We start from the raw sequence: 24992 nt of genomic DNA on the forward strand, positions 1-24992 counted from the left end.
CTTGTAGCCCAGAAAATCCACCTCCGTCACGTCAAATTGGCACTTCTCCAGCTTGGCGTAGAGCCTATGGTGCTTCAGCCTGTTCAGTACTTCCTTGACGTGTTTGTCATGCTCCTGTTGCGACTCCGAAAAGATCAGGATGTCATCTAAGAAACAGACGCACGTCTTGTAGAGAAGTCCCGCCAACACGTGATGCATGAATGCTTGAAAAACGTGGGAGCCATTTTGCAATCCAAAAGGCATAACTCTATATTCGTAGGTCCCCAGTGGCGTGAACATGGCTGTTTTCCACTCGTCTCCCTCCCGCATGCGAATGAGGTTGTACGCACCTCGCAGATCCAATTTGGTGAACACTCTGCCCTTCCGCACCTTTGCGAGGAGGTCGTCAATTCGGGGCATGGGGAAGTCCGACGGCTTAGTCACACTGTTCAAGGTCCTGTAATCCACTACGAGCCTCTTTTGGGGCGTATCCCGCTTCTTAACGAAGAACACCAGGCTGCCTCCCACCGCCTTGGACTCTCGGATGAAACCGCGCTCCAAATTATGATCTATGAACTCCTTGAGTTCTTGCAGCTCGTCCTCTGACATGGAATACAGTTTCCCCTTAGGCAGCGCCGCCCCTGGCAGCAGGTCAATCTTGCAGTCATATGGCCTGTGAGGGGGTAGCCTGTCTGCCTCCTTCTCGCAGAAAACTTCCAAAAATTCTGCGTACTTGTGGGGAATCGCTTGCAGCGTGCCTAGCAGTAGCTGTGACTCTTCTTCCTCTCCTTCCTGCCTGGGCACGATGCAGTGTTCAGCACAAAAGGAAGAGCCGAAGGTCAGCTGCCTCTGGTACCAAGCCAGCGTTGGGCTGTGTTTGTCCAGCCAACTCATGCCCAACACAATGGGCGTGTCCGACAATTGAGTGACGTTGAAGCTGATGACTTCTTGGTGATTCCCAAGTCGCATCACCATCGGTGGCGTCTGCTGCACCACTTGCCCTCCTAGCAGCTCCCTGCCATCCACCGTGACCACCTGCAGGGGCAGTGTGGCCGGCAGCAACTGTATAGCATGCTGGTTGACGAAGTCCTGCCCCATAAAGTCCGCATTGCTGCCTGAGTCAATGGTGATTGGCACGTCCATGGTGATGCCATTGGGCAGCTGGAGCGACGCGGTGAGCCTCACCACTGGTTTGGGCGGGAGGGGGTTCACGGGCTGTAAAATCTCTGGGGACTGCATCATTAATACGTCTGGCTGGGCCCCAGTGCCTCTTCCTCCAGCCAGACAGCGTCGTTTCCCTGCTGTGGTTCTCCTTGCTGCATTGCTGCAGTCGCCATTGCTGAGGCTGCAGTGAGCTTGTGGAGCCTCTGGGGACACTCTTTCGCCATATGCCCTGGCTCCTCACAGACGTAACACTTCCTGTTCCCTCTAGGAGGCTTCGCTTTCACTGCTGCTGGTGCTAGGGCTCTGGTTGCTGACTGAGCCCTGGCACCTCCAACCTCCATCGGTTCAGCTCCCCCCCCTGGCGGAGGCGTGGATTGCGTACGTGCTGCTTCTCTGGGAAAGAAGGAGGAGCCCCTGGCTGGTTCGCGCCCTCCACGCCCTTCGTCCCTGCTCCACGGACGTCCTTCCAGCCGTACCCCCACTGCCAGCGCCCTCTGCACGACCTCCTGGGTGGTCCGGGGTCTCTCCCCCCTCGCAATCTCATCTTTTACAGAGCTGTTTAGTCCCTCCCAGAAAAGGTCTCTTACAGGGGTCGCATCTCTGTCCCATTCTAGGGCACTGGCCAAGGCGAAAAAGCGGGCATGGTACTGCCGTACGCTGGCCCTTCCCTGCTTCAGTCCATGAATCTGTTGCCGAGCAAGATCCACGTCAATGCTTGATAAAAAACACGCATCCATCGCTTTAATAAAGGCATTCGCATTTTGGAGCGCCGGATCGTTATCCCTCCATAAATTGCGCAGCCATGCTCTGGCATCCCCATGCAAATAAGACATGATGAACCCCACTTTCTCTTGCTCATCTCTAAAATCTTTACTCAGCAGTTGCAGTGCACACAGTACGTCTGCTTTAAAATTGGGATACTGTTGCAGGTTCCCATCGAAGTGAGAGACCAGACCGCCTGTGCGTCTCCCCAACCCAATCCCCTCTGGTTTGGGTGTCTGTTGCCCTTGCTTCGTAAGCACTTCCAACCTGACCTGGAGATCCCTGTAGGCGGCAGCTGCGTCCTCCTCTCTCTTCCTGGATGCGAGAGCCTCGGCATTCAGCTGTGACACTGCTTCTCTGAGTTCCGCTATCTGCTGTTCAGCCGTCATGTCGGCTGCCGTTCGTGAGCTCACTAGTAGGCACCTGCTTCTCTCCTCTCCTCGAGGCTGTAGATGCCCACAATATAGGGAGACGGAGCTTACTGTCAGGGTTGCTTCAAGATCCTAGCTCACAGAGGATCACGCTAGCCAACGGTCATTAAGTAAAAGTCTTTATTGAGTTACAGTTTCCATTCTCAAGCTGCTGCGTGCAACCCTACGTCTAGTAGCTAGATCGGCGAAGCTCCGTCTGAATCTCCGCCCCTCGTACACCAACTTAATATCCTAGCCCTGCTCCACCTTTTCCGCCTGACTGTTCTTCTCTGGGTCCCTCTGCCCCCCTGGGTCTCTTCCTTCCGGGATTCTTCGGACGCTGACCCCCCGGACTCTCCTGTCTCCTTGCGCCGGGCTTTAGGACCCGGCTCTCTTTCCGGGCTGCCTACTGCGCCTCCTTCCTGTGCATTTGAACTTGGCGCGCGCGCCCAACCTTCCACCTTCCGTCTAACCGTTTCTTCGCTCCCAGATGGAGGTGTGGCCACCCCTGACTCGTGCCCTCCCTCCTGCTGTGAGCTGCCAGCGCTTGCCCCCTGGCTCCTTTCCTCTTCCCTGCTCTCTGGCGGTGACGCTGGACCCGATCTCCAACTGCTCTCCTCTGATTCCCCTCTGGCTCTATCTCCCTGGGGTGCCCCCCTAAACTCCCCCCTTGCCTTGGCCACTGGTGCTCCTTTCTGTGAATCCTCCGACTCACTGGAGAGACTCGGAGATCTCGGGTCGTCGTCATCGCTCATCCTTTCTTCTGCCTCCTCCCCTTCGCTCTCTGTTTCCTCCCTTGCCCTTGCCTCTGCTCCTGAACCCCTGACAGTTATTATTTATTAAACATCTATACCACCGTTTATCCAGAAATCACAAGGTGGTTTACAAATGACTCAGGACTCTTGCACGTCACTATTTACTACTACACCACTGCCAGAAGCGAAAGTGGGAGGTAATATGATCTGGTTTGTAGCAGGAGGCAGAAAGGAAGATAGCACTGGTTTTGTGTTCGTGGGGTGGGTGGGGTAGAGGAGAAATAAGAAACACAGCCAGGGAAGATAAAAAAAGAATTAGGGTGTTGGAGAAGGAATGGAGAGAACGCGCAAGTCCCCACTCGGCCATAATGCTCACCTGGGGCAGCTGTCATCTTTCAGCCTAGCTTACCTCCCAGGGTTTTTGTTCAGATTAAATTGGAGGGGGCAGAACAATGCACATCATTATGAGCTCCTTGGAGGAAGGGCATGACATAAACGTAATGAATTAAGAGAGGGAGGCTGGCAAGAGCTGGTAAAGATGGATGGGAAGAGAGGGGGGAGGGAGGAAGAGGAAGGTTATGGACGCACAGGCAGATGAAGCCAGATCAGAGACCTGAGAGTGCAAGAAAAAGGAGGCAGGGAGAGAGACAGAATAGGGGAGGCACAGAGCCAGATAGTGCTGGCTCAAGGATTTGGGGACATCTGCTAAATCTGGGGAGCCCAGGGCCAAGAAAACAGGAAGGATAAACTCTGCACTGGAGGAACATTGGCAGAGTGGTAAAATCAGTGTAGGTTCCAGCTACATGATTTGCTACAGAAGGCTCTGACAGGTGGAGCAGCCAGGAGCAGCCCACAGCCTTATGTAGGATAATTGTAAAAAACCAGCCCGAGAGAAATTGATGGATAACAATAATCAACAATCATAAAACGCGATGAAAGCAAAGGATCAAAATAAGGCCCCTCCTGCTCTGGGATTCAATCCATTGTGGAGAACTATTGCATAGCCTGGTGCCAGGCCTGGGGAAGGGTTGAACTATGCTGCCACCTGCTGGATATCAGTTGCCTTTTTCACTGCAAAGTAGAGCGCCAGGTAGTTTAGCTGATCTCATGAAAGAAGGGGAAAGGATGTGCTGCATTGGATCAAGCAGATCCTTTGAATACGTTGCACTTCTTTTGCATTAAAAGTTATTCGCTTGGGCCCAAAAAGAACCTTGTCTCTTCCAAAGAGACTTGCTGGAGGGGAGGGGCGGAATGATTTCCCATCTCTGTTCTTGGTGAAAGCCCTGCCTGCAATCTATTGAGGGCAGGAGCGAGGAACATTTCTCAGCCCAAGGGCCACATTCTGAGCTGGGCAACCTTCTGGGGGCCACATACCTGTGGTGGGCAGGGCCACAAGCAAAGGGTGAATGTTACTTTTGTACAGTAGGCTAACAAAAACTTTAACAAGTAATAGGGAAAATTTATAAGTTACCTTGCAGAACACTGAAAACAATTAAAATCTTTGGCAGGATTGTAACAACACTTGTAATGTAACAAGAACTATGGTATGAATGGAATTTTAAGGCAGGACAAGAGTCTCAAACAAAGATGTGCTCTCCCAAGCCCACATTTTCAGCATTTTCACACTTCTGTCTCAATGACATTTATGCCGCCTTGGTCATGTCCACAGAGTGGAAGGTGGCAGGATCTCCAAGGAAGTGCTTTACGGGGAGCTGAGTTGGCAGACCAACTCTGCATTACAAAGATGTCTGCAAACATGGCATGAAGGCTGACATCATCCCTTGCAGACAACCACAGCGCCTTGAGACACTCAGATTGTACGTCCACAGCAGTGGCCAAAAGAGGAAGGACTGCTGGGAGGAGCACAGAAAGAAGAAATGTCCTGGTGCATCTGTAGCAGCAAAACCTTCATCTACCCTACCTGCGATAAAACATGTCTCTCCTATATTGGTCTCCACAGCAGGTACTGTAACTCTCCAGCAGTTTGACTTTACCCTTGATGGCTCACTCTTCCATTGTCTCTTGAGACAGACGGATGCCAACAATAGGACCCTACCTTGTAGGCTTGTAAGGATTTCTGAGCTAATGTATGTGAAGGACTTTGAACACTCAGAAGGTGCTATATAATAAAGTTGTTATTGAGCCTTGTCAAGGAAATGAGCACATCTCAGGGGCTTTAAGCCTTTGAAGATGGTGTAGCAAATGAAAAGAGAGAGAGCAAGGAAAAATATAATGATGAATGCATTTCTCAATCTCTAGTTCTATGTGGGGCCCAGGGAACCCTGGTGAAACTGAAAATGCCAAACACCCCCACAAGAAATGCTAAGAGCAAAGCTGCCCCTCCTATTTTTTCTTAACAGAGAGCAGCTGATATTCCACATGAGGAAAAAGAGCCTTCTGGCAAATTAGATAAAGATGATAGAAATCACGGGCTTACATGCGGGGCTAATGAGAGTTTGCGTTTGGTGGGACTGTTATTGCACCAGCGAAGGAAGCTTAGCTAATAAAGCGATCCTATGATTGCAAGGGGTGGACTTGATGACTCTCAGGGACTCTGCCAACTCCACAATTCTGTTTCTGTGCAATTCTATTACGAATGAAAAACTGCCAAATATTCTTTTTTAGCCCTGAGCAATGAACCACGTGCTGGTTCACATGATACAATTACTCTGAAAGGAAGCCACACTTCCACACATGCTCATAATAAAGACACCTATGCACAGTGTGAGGCACACAAAAGTTTGTATCATTACCCAGTATTCTCCCATGCAGGCAGTGTGCGGAAGTATAGAAGTATAAATGGGTGTCTGTGTGTTTAATCTTATAAACCAACAATTCTGGGAAGAATGACAAATCTTCTCTTACAGAAAAGCAGCAGCATAAAAGATCAATGTGCCTAAGGGTGTCGCCAGATGGACCTTTTATAGCCTTTCTCTGTGGTTCATTCCTTTTGTTTACAGGGAATCCACAGAACATCAGCCCTTCCCGACAAGCTGTTTATTGAGCGTTCATTCTGATTTGCTTGCAGGTATATTAGAAAATGTTCGCTATTTAATTAGCATTCACTCTGATTTGTTTGTGGGGAGGTTAATTGACTTTGCACCAAAGCAGTATTATTTCATACTTTTGGTGCATTTCCCCAACACTTCTCTCGTTGCAGACAAAACCCATTGGTGTATGGAGAAGGGTCATCGCTCAGCGGTGGATCTTCTGCTTTGCATCCCTGGCTCAATCTGTACCCATCTCAAGTAGGGCTGGGGAAAACTCCTTGCCTGAACCCCTAGAGAGCCAGTGCCATCTTAACGGATGCTAGTGAAAATCCCCAGAGCGTGGGGCAGTTCATTCATGGAAAGCTGGCATACTCAGAGAATAAAAGAGAGCAGGGAAGGCAAATATCAAGTGTGTGAACTCAGAATTCTTCCTTGGGTACCAATGCGGTTGTGCAATTCACCCGAAAATTGCCGGTGGTACATCTTTGTGCACAACATTGGACTGGGAGGGGAGATGTAGAATTCCTGGGTACAAAGTGGACGTTTTGTGCTTATAAAGTATCTGGTGAGCGATCCAGAAGACAACACAGCTGTCAGTACATATATTAGTTCATGTACATAGCGGACAATATTAAGCGGAGGGAAGAAAGCTTCCTCAAAAGATACACCCATTTTAATAAAGAATATGAGAGATTATTAAACATTACCTGCTCAGCCCATGCAGCATCCCAACATCTGTAGTATTTCATATAATCAAAATAATGTTGATCCAAGACATGAGAGTTATGGATACAAGGACTCTTATTGATTCAAAATCCAGGTGATCTATTGATTTTAAAACTGTGGCTCTTCTGGCCCCGGGTGTGTGTGTGTGTGTGTGTGTGTGTGTGTGTGTGTGTGTGTGAGAGAGAGAGAGAGAGAGAGAGAGAGAGAGAGAGAGAGAGAGAGACAGCATATGCATACACATGTATCCATATAAATATATGCATAAACACGTACATGTACATATACTTGTTGAGTATTTTCAGCTCAAGGTCAATGATGGCCGCCTTCCGTGAATCATTGGCCTGCAACAGGCCAGTGGACAAGCCCATAGTTTGCTCTTGAATTTCCAGAAGTGTCACTAAAGTCACATTAGTTTTTGCAACTATATTATGCATCAACAAACATTGCATGTTATTAATATTCTCACTGTGGCAACTGATAACATTTCAACTGTCAAAATGAATTTTTGTACTGCCTAAATACTTAGGAAGGCAGTTTCTGTGCAGAGACAGCCTTCTGTCACAGATGTATATTTATGTGTTAGTCGTGAAAGGGTAACTTGTTGACTGCAAGACCAATTTCAGAAACGAACATGTTTGTTACAGGAAAGTAGCGATACTACAGTATGATAAGTATTTGGTGCTTTTATTGTTGATGATTAATGCTGGAAGGTTGTTTTTTTAATTATATAGTTGTCAATACATATGTCTTACAAAGATGTTCAAAGCAGCCTGGGAATTATTATTCATTACATGCTAACTGCATCCACTGGCTTTGCCTGTTGCGTTTTCCCTGCTTTTGATGAAGCCCACTTTTCTTTTGTTTGCAGATATAAGTCAAATCTCCCACTGCTTGGGCTGCATTCGTATCTTAAAATCAGCAAATAGATTACCCAGGAGGGGAAGGGTTACGTCTAGATTAATCTTTTATGCACAGAAATATTCCAAGTATTCCTTTTGTCACACAGGAGAGCCCATTTCAGGAATGCCATGAAGCACCCTCAAACCTGAAGTTATAAATAACAGTCCTTCAGATTTGCACTTTGAAGAATGGAAGTGCTTCCCACGCGTTATCTTAGCAGCAATCCTTCCAACAGCCTTGTAAAGCAAGGGCGGGGAGACTGTGGCCCTCCCTAGGTTCCTGGACTACAACTCCCATCTCCCCTAACCATTGGCCCTACTGGCTGGGGCTGATGGGAGCTGGAGGCCATCAACACCTGGAGGACCACAGGCTCCCCATCCCTGCTGTAAAGTAAGCCAGTATTGTGGGGCTCATGGGGGGATGGACCCCTTTCTTCCTGGGCATGGGGATATCCAGGAGACCTTGGGCTACAGTACAGAGTGTAGGTTCATGTACGGTTGCTTCTGTCTGACTTTGAGGCACATCCATGTGCTTCTCCCATCTCTGTAGCACCACCAACGGAAGAGGTGGTTCGATCAAGCCATTGTGTGTCACACAGCTCTCGGAAGGCACAGAAGCCCAGTTTTGATTGAACATTGACCAGACAAGGCTTTTATCATCATTATTGATAAAGAATTGTGTGTGATCACATGGGATAAGACTCGCCCAGCCAAAGGCATGCAACGGGACGGGAAAAGACACAGACCAGCAGTTTTGTGCTCCATGGTTTATTAATCACTTGGCAGAGCCAGGGGCGTGCTGGGGTGGGAGGGTCAGGGGCACACAGCATCTCTCCATCTCCTCCCTCCTCTTTCACTCACACACCCACCATTTATTTTCACACTCTCGCTCTCTCTCCCCCCAAATCCATCACCTGCCAGTTCCTTCTCTTCTCTTCTCCAGCTCCTGTAAATGGCCCCTTGTATGCAGCAGCCCCTACAAGAGAGATTGGGATCTAGGATGGGGATAACACTCGAGACAGGGATGCCTCTAGCTGGCACCTGTTGGCGCTGTTCTTCCCCTCCTTGGTGTTTCCCATAGCTCACACCCCAAGTCTAGGAGCTTTGCTCTGCAGCAGGTGTGGGTTCATTTACCAGTCCCACTCACTTCCTCCTTTAAGGGGGCCCAACCCTCCCAACCCTCTGCCCGCTGCCCTGGCAGGAAATCCCAGCATGGGTGGGAGGGTAAGCGCTTGTCTGAAGCCAAAACTGCAAGCTAAGAATATCAGGAGAGCTGCTTCCTTGGAGGGACTGACATTCACGGAAGCTAGAGATAACAAGCCCCTCCCCACAACCCTCCAGGCAAGGAGTCCTGCTCCACTGCAGGAGGTGGGGTGAGGAGAGGCGCACGGTGGCTTTGGTCTCGGAGGCAAGGCTGGGCAATTGGCTCATCTCCGTCCTCTGGGCTGTGCCAGCTTCCCCTGCCTCCTTCCCCTGCCCCCTCATAGCCTGCAGACCAGGCACATTTCCGCTGCAGCAGACGGGCCTTGAGGGGACAGGGGGCCTGTGGCGGCACTCAGGCTGGGGGTGAAGCTTCACACATGGCTGTTGTCTGGGCATGTTGGTGGGGAGTCAGTGCCTGCATGGTGCATGGGTGAGAGATCAACACTGCAGGCGGCGGCCGGAGCTTCAGACCCTATTGTAGCAGGAAGCCTCCCCACCCCCAACACAGGAAGGGCAAAGGAACATACGCATTGATGCACACACACACATACTCAGCTGCCCCTCTCTTTCAGTCTTCCTAGCCACATCCACCTGCAGCTTCTGGGACAGGAAAAACAGAAGGGGAGCAGAAAGAGAGAGGCGTTGGGAAACGGGGTGCAGGGAGAGCCATGCGCACGCACACACACACACACATGTGTATGTGTGCGGCTGGGTGTGTGAGGTTTTCCAAGTGGTGCCGTCACAGAATGGGTGAATGGGAGACTGCGTGGGAGCTAGCAACCCCGGGCCTTTGCACGCGGTAGGGGAGAGGGTTTTGAGATGCGCCAGTTGCCTCTCTGGGGATGAAAAGATCTACAGCATTTCATGTTGCTGCTGGAGGGCTTCGCTCACCACCTAGACAAGGGAAGAGAAAGAAAGAAAGAGAGAGGGATTCAGTCCTGATGCACACCATATATTTAAAGCACATTCAACGCGACTTCCCCCAAGGAATCCTGAGAACTGTAGTATTACAGGGTTGCAATTCCATGCATCCTTAAACTACAGTTCCCAGGATTCTTATGGGGAAGTCGTGCACTTTAAATGTGCACTGGGTGTGCCTTAAATGTACAGTGGTACCCCGCAAGACGAACGCCTCGCAAGACGGAAAACCCGCTAGACGAAAGGGTTTTCCGTTTGCGAGTTGCTTCGCAAGACGATTTTCCCTATGGGCTTGCTTCGCAAGACGAAAGCCCATAGGGAAATCTCTGGGACAGCGGGGAAGCGCAGCGTGTCTTCCCCACTGTCCTCGGACCTCCTCCCGCCGCCCGCCATCGGAACGAAGCTCCGATGCCGGGCGGGGGGGCGGGAACGCGTTCTCCCGCCGCCCGCCATCGGAACGAAGCTCCGATGCCGGGCGGGGGGGCGGGAACGCGTTCTCCCGCCGCCCGCCATCGGAACGAAGCTCCGATGCCGGGCGGGGGGGCGGGAACGCGTTCTCCCGCCGCCCGCCATCGGAACGAAGCTCCGATGCCGGGCGGGGGGGCGGGAACGCGTTCTCCCGCCGCCCGCCATCGGAACGAAGCTCCGATGCCGGGCGGGGGGGGGGCGGGAACGCGTTCTCCCGCCGCCCGCCATCGGAACGAAGCTCCGATGCCGGGCGGGGGGGGGGCGGGAACGCGTTCTCCCGCCGCCCGCCATCGGAACGAAGCTCCGATGCCGGGCGGGGGGGCGGGAACGCGTTCTCCCGCCGCCCGCCATCGGAACGAAGCTCCGATGCCGGGCGGGGGCGGGAACGCGTTCTCCCGCCGCCCGCCATCGGAACGAAGCTCCGATGCCGGGCGGGGGGGCGGGGACACCTCCTCCCGCCGCCCGCCATCCGAATGAAGCTCCGATGCCGGGCGGGGGGGCGGGGACACCTTCTCCCGCCGCCCGGCTTCGGATGGCTTTCCTGAAGACTTGGGGTGGGAGGAGGGTTTTCCTTCCCACCGCCAACATTCAGAATGCTGTTCTGAATGTTGGCGGTGGGGAGGAAAAACCCTCCTCCCACGCAAGCCCCGGGAACAGAGGGAAAGCGCTGCGCGCCTTCCCCTCTGTTCCCGTACCTGTCCTGAAGGCTTGCGGTGGGGAGAAAAGCCCTTCTCCGCACCGCCAGCCTGGCAAGCGGTTTCCCTAGGAACGCATTAATTGATTTTCAATGCATTCCTATGGGAAACCGTGCTTCGCAAGACGAAAAACTCGCAAGAAGAAAAAACTTGCGGAACGAATTAATTTCGTCTTGCGAGGCACCACTGTATGGTGTGGATCTGCCCAAAGGAAAAGCCTGGCTACCTCACATGTCTCTTATAATCAGTTAGGTCCTGAGCCCGCTCCCCCCACCCCCACTGAGTCCTTGGCATACAGACCTCCCTCTCCCTGCAAGCCTAGGCATCCATAGCTCCTGGGGAAAGAGAAAGCTAGCTAGAGGTATGTCTCTGCTAACTCCCATATCTCCCTATGTTGGGAATGGCTATTTGTTGCTGAACTGCAGCAGCATTCCTAAGAACAGGCCATGCTGGCTGAGGGCACTAATGGGTATTGGGAGTCCAACATCCTATGGAGGGCCATAGGTTCCCCATCCCTACCCTATATTGCACCCTCAGCAGATTTCACTTCAGCTGTCCCAATTCCAGAGGGAGGAGGAAGAGAGAACCAGAACGCAAGCCCATTTTGACCATTGGTTTGCATGTCTCCCTCATTCTACCTCCCTGGCTTTTCCAGGTCTGCCCACTCACCTCCCCATCACGTGTCTCAATGGTTTTGATGGTCACTGTTTTTTTGGTGTGGACCTCAGAGCCTCGCTGCTCTGGGCTGGTCTCTGTACATAGGAGAGAAAAGAGACATCAGCTGGTGGTGGTTGTGCTCAGGTTGGTGTATGAAGATGGAGCACGGTCAATAAAAAGCGTCAGGCTGTGGCTGAGAGCCTCTTCCTCCTAGACCACCTTTCCCTCTTTCATAACATGCCAGTCCTTGCACAAGCCTCCTCTTCCTGGCGGTAGTATCAGCTTCCATCCCTAGACCAGCTCATCTTTCTACAAGTTCCATCTCCCGCTGTGGTTTCAAAAGTCACTAAGAGAGGCACACCTTCCTCCGGTCCACATGGGCACATGCCTCTGTAGGCATAGACACATTCAGTTGTGAGCACCCCACAACCACTGTGCATATTCCCCCATTTAACCCTGCCTTTGTTTTCACTTATCCCGTACAGTCAAACCTTGGTTCCTGAACGGCTTGGTTGCCGAACCAATCGACTTCTGAATGCTGCAAACCCGGAAGTAAGTGTTCTGGTTTGCGAACGTTTTTTGGAAGCCGAATGTCCGACATGGCTTCTGCTTGAGTGCAGGAAGCTCTTGCATCCAATTGGAAGCTACACCTTGGGTTTTGAACAGTTTCAGGAGTCGAACAGACTCCCGGAATGGATTAAGTTGGCGAACAAAGGTACTACTGTATATTAACTTAGAAGACGGTCACATTATGGAAATTGCAGAACAAAAAGGAGTCCCTTTCCTTCCCTGTTCTCTCCCAGCTTCATCTTATGGATGCACACGCACTGATGCAAACACTCTTTTGCCACCTTGGCACACAGTGCATTTATTCATTTAAGCACAGACCACCTTTGGCATTGCTCTAGCACAGTCTTCCCTAAGGATGTCCTCTCCAGAAGTCTGGGACTGCAGCTCCCATAAACTCCAGCTAGCATGGCGTACGATCAGAGGTGATGGGAGTTGTAGTCCAGACCACAAGTTGAGAAAGGTGGCTCTGGCATCATCCAATCAAGGGGTAAGTCATGACTGTCCAAAAATCTGGCATGAACGTAAGTCACCCCTACATCGTGCATCTTTTCTTTCCCAACCAAATATAACACTACCCACTTGTGGCAAAGCAAGCCATCTCCAAACCCAGCTGCTGGCTCAGCTACAGCAGCAGCTCCAAGCCAAGGTCGGAGTCAGAATTGGAAACAACAACGATACTGATTTGGCTTTGAACTTTTGCCAAATGAACTGTTTGAATAACCTATTATTGATTGAATAATCTTCTAAGGGAACATGCATTTGGGTGAAGAGCAGAAGTCTCAGAACACAGAATTGGATGATGATATGTGATGGACTTGCAACAGTTTGTTACATAGCTAAAATAACATGTCATGGTATTGAGTAAATATTGTATTGCATTGAATTTCAGCCTTTATAATTTAGTTTTATACATGGGGAGTTGTTGTTGTTGCTTTGATATATTATTTGAAAAGCAGTGGTCATCTCTGCTGGCATCAGCTTATGATGTCAGTGCAGAACAAATGCGTCAGAAGGACATTGGGGGCACTCAGAGCGAGAGATGGGGTCTGTTCAGCTCAGGAGGCAGTCAGAACATCTCCAGGTAGAACTACTTGTTGTGTACAAATGCATGTAACAGAACACCAAGTGTTAGTTGTAGGATTTTCAGCTGTAGGGCAAATCCGTTTTGGAGGTGGATTTGAAATCCAGAAGTGGAGGGTGGAAGGAAATGCTTCATCCTTCCTCCACCTCCTTCTCTTCCGCTGAAACTTAACCCCTAGCCTTAACCAAGGAACTACTTTCAGTCCATCTACTGGGTACTTTCAGCCACATTTACCCTTGCAAATGCATGTCTGGAACTTGGGGGGGGGGGCATGTTGGGAGAGGCACAATTTTTAACAGAAAAACACCCCTCCCTCCCCACTTTGCCCTCCAAATGGCTCCATTCCCTTGCATATGCTGGTGCTGGCAGGGATATTTAGCATGTAACTCACCACCATTTGATGCTCCCTAAATTGGGCCTGACTCTTCAACTGCTGCTCCCCTCTTTTTTCTTTTTAAGTGAACACATTAACATTCCCCGTCCCCCTCTTTCTTTTACCAAATGCATAATGCACACAGGCATTATGTAACTTACCTCGGAAGTTGATTGCAGAAAAAGTCTGAATGGGCAGTGAAATTCTACACAGAAAAGGAGAGGAGGAGAGTCAGTTCAGCCACGGACTTCTTCCTACTCAGACTCCCTTTGGTCTAACAGCCCTGAACCAACAATCACTATGCTCCACCTTCCACTTCGCTTTATGAACAGATTGTGTGCCTTTTGCTCATTTACTGGAAGATCGTTTCCAGTTCTCTCATCATGATTTCTAAACCTGCTCCTTCTCACATCATCCAGCTTCATTCTAAAACATGGTTGTCAGTACACCAACATATTCAGCAAAAGGGGGGAAAACAAGGTGCAATTTGACCTTTGAGATACTAGCTAGCCTCTTTCTTTCACAGCTGACATGTTCACTTGCCCTATGCCTAGAAAACACAGGTCCAAATGGTTTTCTGTTTGCCCCACAGCTTTCTCCAGGAATACCTGCTCTTTGGCATTGAATCAGAGGAAAACCCAACTGACGTTTGCTTTGATTCAACAGTAAAGATCAAGTTTTCCCAGGGGACGTGGTGGGACAAGTAGAAGTCTGGATGAGCATTAAATCATATGTCACCATAGAAGAGCAAATTTTCTTCCCAACTACAGTACCTCTTTGCTGTTAGGAAACACAAGGAATATAATGGGCCTTTGTGCCTCACCACCACACTAGGACCACATGGTCAGCTGCTCAGAATCTGCTGCTTGCAGTTCCTCAGAGCAAATATATCTGGGATTAAACTGTCAGACAGTGCCCAAATGCATGTCCCAGGCCTGAAAAATTGCAGGTGGGGGGGGGAGCACTCACCTGCTTTCTTCACCCTCCAGCAGCTTGCGGTAAGTGGCAATCTCAACATCAAGGGCCATCTTGACATTGAGCAGGTCCTGGTACTCGCGCAGGTGCCTTGCCATCTCATCCTTCAAGTGTCGGATCTCCTCTTCAAGCCTCTGGATGGTGTCCTGATAAGTGCCGGCCTCGCCAGCAAAACGTTCCTCCATCTCCCTCATCTGTCTCATCAAGGAGTCGTTCTGGAAGCATAAGATGGGGAAATAAGCACTTCAGAACCTCTGTATGTGTCTGCGTAGGAGAACAATAGTCACGTCTCAGATTCTTTGTTCTCTAGCTGCAGTTATCTGATGAAAACCATAGCAGCAGGATGAGGATGGGTTACAGCATTTTAGAGGAGCAAGAACTAAACTTGATGAATGAGGGGAAATTGCAGAGTGGGAGGACAGGACTGGCAATCAAGAAAGGAGGCAGGACTCAAGAAGCCAGAGCTTCCACAAAAGCCCAGAAAAGAACAACTCTGTTCCACCTCCAGTATGCTGAATTTCAAGGAAGTGCAAAACAGACCCTCCAGATTTTGTGGGATGACATATCCCATTGGACATGGGAGGTAGATTCCAACATCTGGAGGGCTCCATATTGGCTACCCCGATCTCTATTTTGACTGGCAGGGACTTTAGTATCTCATCCAGAGGTGTTTACTAGTCCTTCCACATGAGATCCTTTAGCTGTAGATGCCCGAGATTGAAGCTGGGACCTCAGTTGTGCATAATATGTGTTTGATCATTGAGCTACAGGCCCTCTCAAAAGGGCTACGAAAAGGGCAATCACATCAGCCATCAACACAGAAATGCGGCCTGGTAAAATCAAGAGTCCTTTTTGTGTCTTGCCCAGGTCTCTTACGCCTCACTATCACTAATTAGTGACATTAGTAAAAAGTGATTAACATCAATTGACGTGGGGGCAAATGTTGCTCAATGGGAAATACTTGAATGTGATCTGACTCTGCCACCAACTTGGCATGGCACCTCACCGTGCCCTTGAGCGCGTCAATCTCACAGGTGTATGACTGTATCTGGTGCCGATATTCCATCATCTCCTGCTTGGCTTGGCGCAGGGCATCATTGTTCTTATTTGCCGCCTGGGTCAGGTCAGACACCTATATGCAGAGAGAAGGGATAAGATAAGGTGTGTGCAGATTAATATAAGAAACAAACCTTTACCATACCATAAGCAACAGCCCGCACAAAGCTCCCTTGACCACACTGCCAATGCAACTTGTTTCCTAGGAGAGTGGGTGTCCCATACCTTGGACTTGTACCATTCCTCAGCTTCAGAGATATTCTTTGCAGCAATGGTCTCATACTGGGCACGGATATCACGCAGTGCTGCTGTCAGGTCTGGCTTGGACACATCCATCTCCACCTGGACTTGCTGCTCTTGTAGCTGTGATTGCAGCTCTCTGATTTCCTGGAGGAACCAATGGCAGCAGAAGATCAGGACCAGTGCAAGTAGGGCTAGACTGAAAGTCTTATAGCATAGTAACATGTTCCCATACAACCCCATGTTCCACCCACGTCCCTATAGCTAAACCTCCATCTCCACTCCTACTTAGTCACCATCCCCTTCAATGACTCCCCCTCTTTCCATCTGCCACTCCCCTTATGGCAGTGCTTTGTAAGGGCACTTACAAAGGTACACACTTACCTCTTCGTGCACCTTTTTGAGGAATGCAATTTCTTCCTGCAGTGACTCAATACGTCTCTCCAAGTCAATGCGGGCCAGAGTGGCTGCATCAACATCCTGTGATGGCAGAAAAAAGGAGACTTGGTTTCAAGGGTAATAAATGCAATAGAGGCTGGCCACTATTTTAGGGGGTGAGGTGGAGAGGAAGGAACTCCAGGTCCTTGAAGAAACATTTATTTCAGGCCTGACATGTTTTGGAATAATGCTTATTTGGAGGCACATTCTGAATAGCAAATCCAATGAAGTGCATCAAACCACCATAGTAACTCTTCCAAAAAGCACCTTTTTTAGAAACTAGAACCAGTTGCCTGTGCAGTCAGGTGCCTGCATAGAAGCAACACCCAACTACAAAGGCTACTGGTTCTAGTAGTTTGTGTAGATGTCATTTTGGATGCTTTTTCCTAATACAAGTTATCATAGTGGTTTATGTCCTTGATCAGGAGTGCAAATCTCCCAAAGGATTATTCCAAAATGTGTTGGGCCTGAACTAAATCTTTATTCAAGCACTTCCTCTCAGTGATACTTTCCCAGTGGCACAAATATGTTAACGGGGAAAAATGCTTATGTTTAACTATTTGCTTATGAAAAGACCATGAAGCTGCCCCTCCGATCGCTAACTAACATCATCTGGGAATTTAGCCAATCGTAAGTTTAGGAAATGTGTGGGATGAGCTGTCCCTCAGGGCTAATCCACAATCCCTGAACTAGGAGCAGGACACTCATTTTCTGGCACTCATGCCTGACCCTGCTGAACACCACTTAAAGGGAGCTGATACATGTATTATTATTATTATTATTATTATTATTATTATTATTATTATTTGTACACCTCCCTTAATCTGAAGATCTGTACCCATGAGGGAGCCCCTCAACACCCATTTTGCTATAGGTACCCCAGAATGACTGAAAACATCAGTCCAGAACGAAACTTCACACCCAAAGGTTATACATGTTGGATTGTTAACTGATGTTGCACTATACAGTGAGAAAGAGAGAGAGAATGTAAAACAGTAGAGGGCGCTGCATTAATTTAACGGTGACACTAAACTTTAGGAAGAAGCTAAGCAGAAGGGGCGAGAGAAACAATACATTCTTCCCAGACCTTGCAAATGCTCCTACAAGGAAAACTTTGCTCTTTGGAATATGGTGCCGAAACAGCCTCTGTCAGACAGTGGGATCATTGACTTTCGATGGAGCAAGACTCGCTCTGTTACTTCATGAGCATGTTTCTCATTCACACCCACTTACCCACCCCAACTGACCACACCAGAGGCAACCCAGGTAAGGTCTGGACTTACAGCTCGGAAAGCAGCCAAGTTGTTCTCCGCTTCTTCCTTGAGATGAATCTCCTCCTGCAGCCTGGGAGAGTGAGGCAGAAAGGAGGGGTGTCAGACTGACAGATGAACCAGGCCCTCCAAGGCCTGGATATATAACACTGCATTGCACACACACACATCCCAGGGGGCTAAAGCCTGTGTGTGGCTCCCCCAGAGCCCGTGACCTGTGACTCCATCCAAGCAGCAGGAGTAATGTGTGCGTCTGGAATGAGCGATTCTCTTGCATTCCAGGGGGTGGAGTGGGATCTGGCTGGGAGCCAGGCAGGGATGGGAGCTGGAACATGTCCTCTCATTGCCTGTTATAGTCAAAGGCCCAGGCACAAAAGGCATGAGCTCACTTGTGGATAATGCTCACTCCCCCTTCCCTTTTAGGGTAGCAGTGCTTGGCTGCACAGAGGCGGGCCTGGAGCATGGGACAGGGCAGAGACTGCAAAGAAGAATCATGGAACAAGTGCTGAGAGGGGGGGTCTCCAGACTGGGATTCCAGGGAATAATGTGGACCCCCAGCCTGGGGTACTGGGAAATGGCAAAGGCATGGCACGAGCTATAAAGATATGGGGACAGGTGGAATGCCATTGAGGTGCCAGAAAGCCAGGGATGGTCTTCCAGGCTTTTTGACATGGAAGATGCGTGACATCACCTGGGGAGGGGGGATTTGGACACTAAGGGCCGGCTGTGGGCATCTGAAACTGATCACAGACAGCACTGTGATCCAGTTTCTAGCAAATACTGACCCCTTTACTATTGAACTCCACACACCAAGCCCCCAGATACTCTACAGTGGTGGCTGCAAGGCCCTGGCCCCAGACTGTTCCAAGCTTCTGACATCCTGGAAAAAGCTACCTATGACTACTACAGCATCAGTGTTTGTGTAGTACTCTTGGTAGACTATCCTAATGTGGCTGATTTACTATACTTCCAACTAGGGTGGGCGCTCTGTTAGAGCATTTAACCCTCAAGCAGAGGGACCAGCTTCTTCCCTTTGGTTACAAAGGGCCATGGAGTTCACAGTTCACTGCAAAAGTGCTCCATCGCAGGCCACGCCTGCAACATACATTTAAAGCACTCTCATACTACTTTAGCAGGTCTGGCTTCCCCCAACTGTAGTTTTTTAAGGGTGCTGAGAGTTGTTAAGAGACCTCCTCATAGAGGTGCAGTTCCCAGCACCCTTGACAGACTACAGTTCCCAGGATTCCTTGGGGGAAGCCATGAAAGTGGTATAAGTGTGCTCTAAATACGTGTGGCTGTGACCACAACCGGGGCACCAAAACGAGTAGGGCTCTTGCAACTTTCAAAGTTGCGCAGAAGAGGGCAGTTCAGCGGGCGTAGCTTTGTTATGCAAACTTCCCCCAGTGTGGCCTGGGAGAGGTCTTTGCTCCCCGGGACCCTCTATCATGATTTCTCCTTTCTTTATCCTTCTGAAATGCCAGGATTTCCTGTCAACGTGCCCAGCCTTGATGGCTCAGCATTCCCTGTTTCCGGCTGTGCCCAGTTGTGCCCTGTCTGTCATAAGGGAGCTAAATCAGGAAGAGAAAATCTAGAGTGTCTGATTCCCTCAAGCTGGCCATGGTTTTGGGGGACTAGGCCTCATCCTTCATGAAAGGAAGATACTAAGATGCTTCCCCCTCAAGGGCCTACATTTCTAAGAGGCTGTTTAAACTTTCTCACCCCAGGCCCTGAATTATTACCCAGTGTTACCCAGAATCCATTGCTACCTAGAAGGCTGCTTTAATGGAGGGGGGGCAGTGTTGAAGGAGTCCTTGTTTCACTGTTTGGTGCTGCTTGTGATTGAAGTTGACTTTATTCTTCTTCATTTTGACTCATGCTCAGAAGTCCTGTACCTAGTGAGCTATATGCTTCTTCTTGCCCTGACCTGGAATGTATGGTTTGTGTTTGCAACAGTGTAAAACCGGCATGGCAGGCAGAAACTGAGCAAGTCTGGCTTTCTCAGTGATTGCATCTCTCCACCAAAACAGCTGGATTTCTTGTGTCCTATGTATCTGCTAAAGATATAGTGCAACCTTTACCAGAGGTTTTGAATTAAAACGGGCAACCCTCACCAGAATTTTTGAACTACAACTCCTATCAGGCACAGCCCGCATGACTGCCCTCCCTGGGGCAGATGGGAATTGTAGTCCAAACATCTGAAAGGTGTTGGTGAATGCTGGCATGGAGCTTCCCTCAGGAGAAAATGTGGAAGTCCCACCAGGGGCAGCTGCTCCTGTACTTGCATAGCCAACCCTTGGTATTGGGGGTTTGGTACAGATGGGAACTAGACCAAATAAGTAGGATGAGCTGCAGGGAAAGGTGCCCTTCCCAATAACAAGTACAGTGGCACCTCGGGTTACATACGCTTCAGGTTATATACGCTGCAGGTTACAGACTCTGCTAACCCAGAAATAGTGCTTCAGGTTAAGAACTTTGCTTCAAGATGAGAACAGAAATTGTGCTCTGGCGGCGCGGCGGCAGCAGGAGGCCCCATTAGCTAAAGTGGTGCTTCAGGTTAAGAACAGTTTCAGGTTAAGAACGGAACGAATTGTTCTCCAGAATGAATTAAGTACTTAACCCGAGGTACCACTGTAATGCTTTGCCGCTGAAGAGCTAGGAGAGAGGTTGCTGAGAAGGAAATAAATCAGGTCCTCTGGATGTTGTTGGAATTCTCCCATCACTCTTGAGAACTGGAGTCCAACAACCCATATAGCTCAGAGTGTACAACATGAGACTCTTAACCTCAGGGTTGTGGGTTCAAGCCCCATGTGGGGCAAAAAATCCCTCTCTTGCAGGGGGTTGGACTAGATGACCCTTGTGGTACCTTCCAACTCTACAATTGTATGAAAGAAAAAACTCATCTGGGGGGGGGGGGCTACAGGTTTTCCAAACCTGGCTTAGACAATCAATGATGTGCTGGGTAAGTTAGCATCTTCACCACTGTACCTGCTGCAGCTCTTTAGCATAATAATTGAAGGACGAGAGCAAAATCTGGAAACAAGATCTTATGACCACCCCACAAATATTTGTGCACATGTTTGGGGCATGTAGCTTGGAGCTGGTTATTTTTAAAGCCTACCCTATTCCTAAGGACCAGGGTAAAGGTTACAATGTTTTCTTATTTCAATTAGTCCTTACACCAATTGTTTGAGGTAGGCTACTATTATGGCCATTTTATGGGCCTGTGATTGGTAGATCCTGTCTGGAGCAGGGATGTAAATGGACAGTTTGCAACAGACAGAGAAAAGACTTAAGAGTGACCTTAGGAATGAGAGATAATCTTAGGAGTAAGGTGATCAGTCTCTTCAGCTTATCAAAAGAGAGGACAAGAGGTGATCTGATAAGAAGTGTAAGCAGCTATTTGCAGGCCAAGTGTCAAATGGTTTTCGTCTCAAATAGTGAGGGCATAACAGTCACTTTTGGTTGGGAATTCAGGCAATATTTATTCTCATGAGAGAACAAACCTCAGTGTCTAATACTGAAGCATTAAACACTACCTGCATGTGTGTGCATCTGGTACAGGCATACATGTGCTCAGTTATCCACATCTTCCAAATCAAAACAAGAGTGTTTAACGAACACAATTTTGTCCCCTTAGCTCAATAAAAGCAGTGGTGGGGTTTCTTTGCTTGGGGACAGATGGCACAGTCTCATCAGCACACTGTGTCTTTAAAATATACAACTCTATAAACTAGTGTAAAAATTTCTGAAGACCCTTTCATCTTAGACAGAAATAGTTGCACTTAAACCTGATTGTGCCTCTTTACAACAAATGTCTACATTTTACCAAACCATGTGGGCTTCTTATGTTTATAAAGATTTAAAAGAAGCTTAAAAGTGAGAGGCAGGGCTGGTGCGGCAGAGGAGTCTGGACCATCACTGGACACACCCTGAACCCTGTTCTAAGAATAAGCAACTTGGCATGGGGTCTTGGAGCCTATATGGGGAAGAGATGCTTCTTTTTGCTGTGCCTTAGGAAAATGACCCACTTGTCTGAGATATAGCACAGTCCTGGGGCATCAGTTATCTAGAAGCCCTCGGGTGTCAAGGCCTTTAAGATCAACTTTCTACAAAGAAGGAGAACACCTAGATACCTTCCATGAAAGGGATTGGAGTCTTGGGCAAGGACTGGGGTGAGTGTTGATGGCAGTTTGGGCCAGAGTAGGGTAGTATGGAGAAAAGGACAGCATCAGGGTGAAGGATGCCCAGTGCATAGGCAAGGCACTCTCACCGGCCAAGGCCCTGGGTCAAGGGTGGCAAAAGGTAGCCGAGCTTCTGTATTTCTTTTTGAAAGGCCAGGGATGGGAGATGATGACAACCGCAAAGTGAATATGCCCTGCCTTGCCCTGTTCACTCTGCTTCTGGTCAAGGAAGGCCTCTTGCTCAGGACAAGGAAAAAGCCCCAGCTACTCAAGCAAGCATGGGGAGGGGATGAGCTCAGCAACCAGCCCATGGCAGCAAGGGCTGCTGGCACCTTAATCTCACCTCTGCTTCAGCTTCTGGAGGTCATCCAGCAGATTGTCCCTCTCCACATCAACACGTGCTCTCTGGTTGGTCAGCATCTCCACCTGGCGCCTCAGCTCCCGCAGCTCCTCTTCGTAGATCTCGGCCACCCTCGTGGGTTCCTTGCCCTTGAGCCGGTTGACTTCGGCCACCATGAGCGCATTCTGCTGCTCCAGGTAACGCACCTTCTCAATGTAGTTGGCGAAGCGGTCGTTGAGCTCCTGCAGCTCCACCTTCTCATTGGTGCGCGTCTGCAGGAACTCCTGGTTCATGGCATCGGCCAGGGAGAAGTCGAGGAGCTCGCCAGCCCCCTGGTAGGCTGAGCGCAGTGGGGCCGAGTAGCTGGCTCGGAAGCTGGACAGGCTGGGTGGTGCGGCGCTGCGGGACACTTGGTAGACCCGAGAGGAGACGGAGCTGGAAGAAGAGCCCTTGCTACCGAAGGAGGCGCGCGGGAAGGAAGGTGAGGCTGAGCCAGCACCAAAGGTGCGGCGGTATGAAGAGAGTCTCTGGCTGGAGGAGTAGGATTGGCTCATGGTGGCGGCTGGACAGGACGGAGGCAGAGAGAGAACAGCTGCTCTGGGTGAGCAAGTCAGAGTCGGGAAGGGGATCTGAGCTCTGGCTATTTGTATCCCTGAGTGTTGACATCATCCCACTGTTCCCTCCCCGTTTCCCCCTTGCCCTCCTCCAGCTCCCATTTTGGAACAGCTGTGGATTCCTCTTGTCAGTGAGAAATCTCTTGTGGGGCGGGAACAAGCCAGTCATGGGATGCAACAGTTCCGTTCTGCTAGGCAACGGCTAGGCCTCATCTGGGAGTGGGCCCAGATCATGCCCGTGGGCCCTGAGGACGATGGTCAAGGGATACTGTGAAGGAGGGGGTGAAGTGGAAAGTACCAGCTTTGGAAAGTGAAAGGGGATGTGAGATCACTGAAAGAATAGGTCAGGCTTGATGACGGGGGGGGGGGGGGGGACTTTCAGATATGTAAACAGCTATGCCAGGACCATGGTTTGGGAATAGGGGGAAAGAAGCAAACGCTATATTAGGACATTGAAATCCCACCACAATGAGAAACATAACAAAACAAACATTCAGTACAAAACCACACACAGACACACACAACCCTAAAGGTTTTGGCAGAGAAGCAAGTTCTTGGAATGAAGCCAAATAACTTGCAAAAAGAGGCAAAAAGGAATCTTTCCCAGAGTAGTTGAAGTATATTTAACCTGATATTTATTCCTAGCTAATGGACTAGATGGGTTCTGGATACCATTTCCTACTTATGGGTTTTAGTGCAGCCAGTTATCATGCCAGGGATTAGTATTTATATATTTCCTCAGGCAAGTTCCAAGCTGTGGAGAGTGAGGGGAGTCAATAAGCCTGTTTGCTTTTTTTCCTAAAAATGTTTAGCGATACTCTCATTTTGACTCAAGAAAATCACCGTTTTATAGTTCAAAACGGGGAAAATAAATAGTAAATGGACAAAAGTACAAAGATTCACAGAATTTTTAGGGGTATGTGTACCCCCAGAAAAAAAAGCACTGCCTGTAATGTCCACAGGCTTCTAGTGCCCTTCATCTCACCTCATACAAAACCCAAAGGGAATTACGGTCTCCTAGGCTTAGATTTTGAAACCAAAACTAAAAACCCAAAATCTCCTGGGCTTAGATTATGAAACCAAAAACAAGCTATATGCCCAACAAGACTGGGGTATCCTGGCCTGTACTCCTTCGCCTCCCACTTTGGGGGCTGAGTCACTGGCAACCTCCTTGCAAGATAATACCAGCCTGCAGTGAATCACCCTGTTTGTCCATGTGCCCAGAATGGAGCCAGCCAGTGATGTCAGAGCCTATGCTCCCTGAATCTCCTCCCCCTTTGCATTCCCCAGGTGGCAGCCACTAAACCTAAATAGCCCTGCTGCTATGCTGCCTGCCTGTCAGAGTGCTATTCAGAGCCAGGGGGAAGAGGAGGGGCTGGTGAAAGTGAAATTAACCCTTTCTGCCCCTGCGGACGTAAGAGTATTAGAAGAGTCCTGCTGGGCCAGGCCAAAGCCCTAATCTAGTCTAGCATCCTGTTTCCTACAATGGCTAACCAGATGCTTATGGGAAATCCACAAAGAGGACATAAGCCCAATAGCCTTCTCCCATGTGACTCATATCTAGAGGCACAATGCATCTGATCTTGGTGGTAGAATATTGCCAGAATGGCGAAACAGTGATTGATAGCTTTATCCTCCATGAATTTGGCCAATCCCCTTTTAAAGTGACCTGAGGAATAGGGAAACTTCACACTGTGCATAATTTAATGCACCTCTGTCATGTCCCCTTCCTTGCTAACAAGGCCCTGACCTATAGGCCTGTGATGCCATGGTTCTGAAGATGATGATTTCAATGCCACTGCTGAATTAATAAAAAGTTAGTAGACTACTTAATGACCCTCAGCAATTTTCAAGTGATATTTAAAATGCAGTCAAACCAACAATTCATGTTTTTGCTAGATAGGCACAAGACAGGAACTGAAGCTCACAAGGTTTTCCTGTAAACTTGCTAGAGAGAACTCTGAGAGACATTCCCACTGTGCCCTGACAGGGGAAGCTGTTTATTTTCCTACCTGCCTGGGCACACCCTCTTCCTCTCTTTCCATCTTTTTCCCCTCTGCCAGAAATGTGAGAACATCTGCTGAGCTCCAACGCTCAGACTCCATCTTAAGCAAGACTTAAACATTCATTATAACTGAATTACCATTTTAAGCCTAACTGAACAAAGCTGCTGTATGTGTTACTCTTCAGCAAGTATTCTGAGTGTGCAAATATTATTTTACCTTTT

General features: G+C 49.3%; 1 protein-coding gene across 1 annotated transcript; it reads right to left on the reverse strand.

The window, feature by feature from the left end:
- Positions 1–7451: 7451 nt before the first annotated feature.
- On the reverse strand, positions 7452–22777 carry DES (desmin). Its single transcript, XM_028741193.2, has 9 exons — positions 22155–22777; positions 17643–17703; positions 16306–16401; positions 15907–16068; positions 15632–15757; positions 14620–14840; positions 13812–13855; positions 11639–11721; positions 7452–9782 (listed from the first exon to the last, which is right to left on the reverse strand). Exons 1-9 carry the CDS (start codon positions 22703–22705, stop codon positions 9741–9743), a joined length of 1386 nt encoding a protein of 461 aa, XP_028597026.1. The 5' UTR covers positions 22706–22777; the 3' UTR covers positions 7452–9740.
- Between the last annotated feature and the right edge of the window lie 2215 nt (positions 22778–24992).

The sequence above is a fragment of the Podarcis muralis genome, chromosome 1 (assembly GCF_964188315.1).
Source record: "Podarcis muralis chromosome 1, rPodMur119.hap1.1, whole genome shotgun sequence".
Classification (NCBI taxonomy): Eukaryota; Metazoa; Chordata; class Lepidosauria; order Squamata; family Lacertidae; genus Podarcis; species Podarcis muralis.

Bases quoted from the DNA above. Each gene is read 5' to 3' on its own strand.
- DES (XM_028741193.2), bottom strand. From the start codon at position 22,705: ATGAGCCAATCCTACTCCTCCAGCCAGAGACTCTCTTCATACCGCCGC. The intron at 17,704-22,154 runs GTGAGATTAAGG...TCACTCTCCCAG, and splicing joins CTCCAGAAGCTGAAGCAGAG to GCTGCAGGAGGAGATTCATC. The intron at 13,856-14,619 runs GTGAGTGCTCCC...TTTTCTGTGTAG, and splicing joins CTGGAGGGTGAAGAAAGCAG to AATTTCACTGCCCATTCAGA.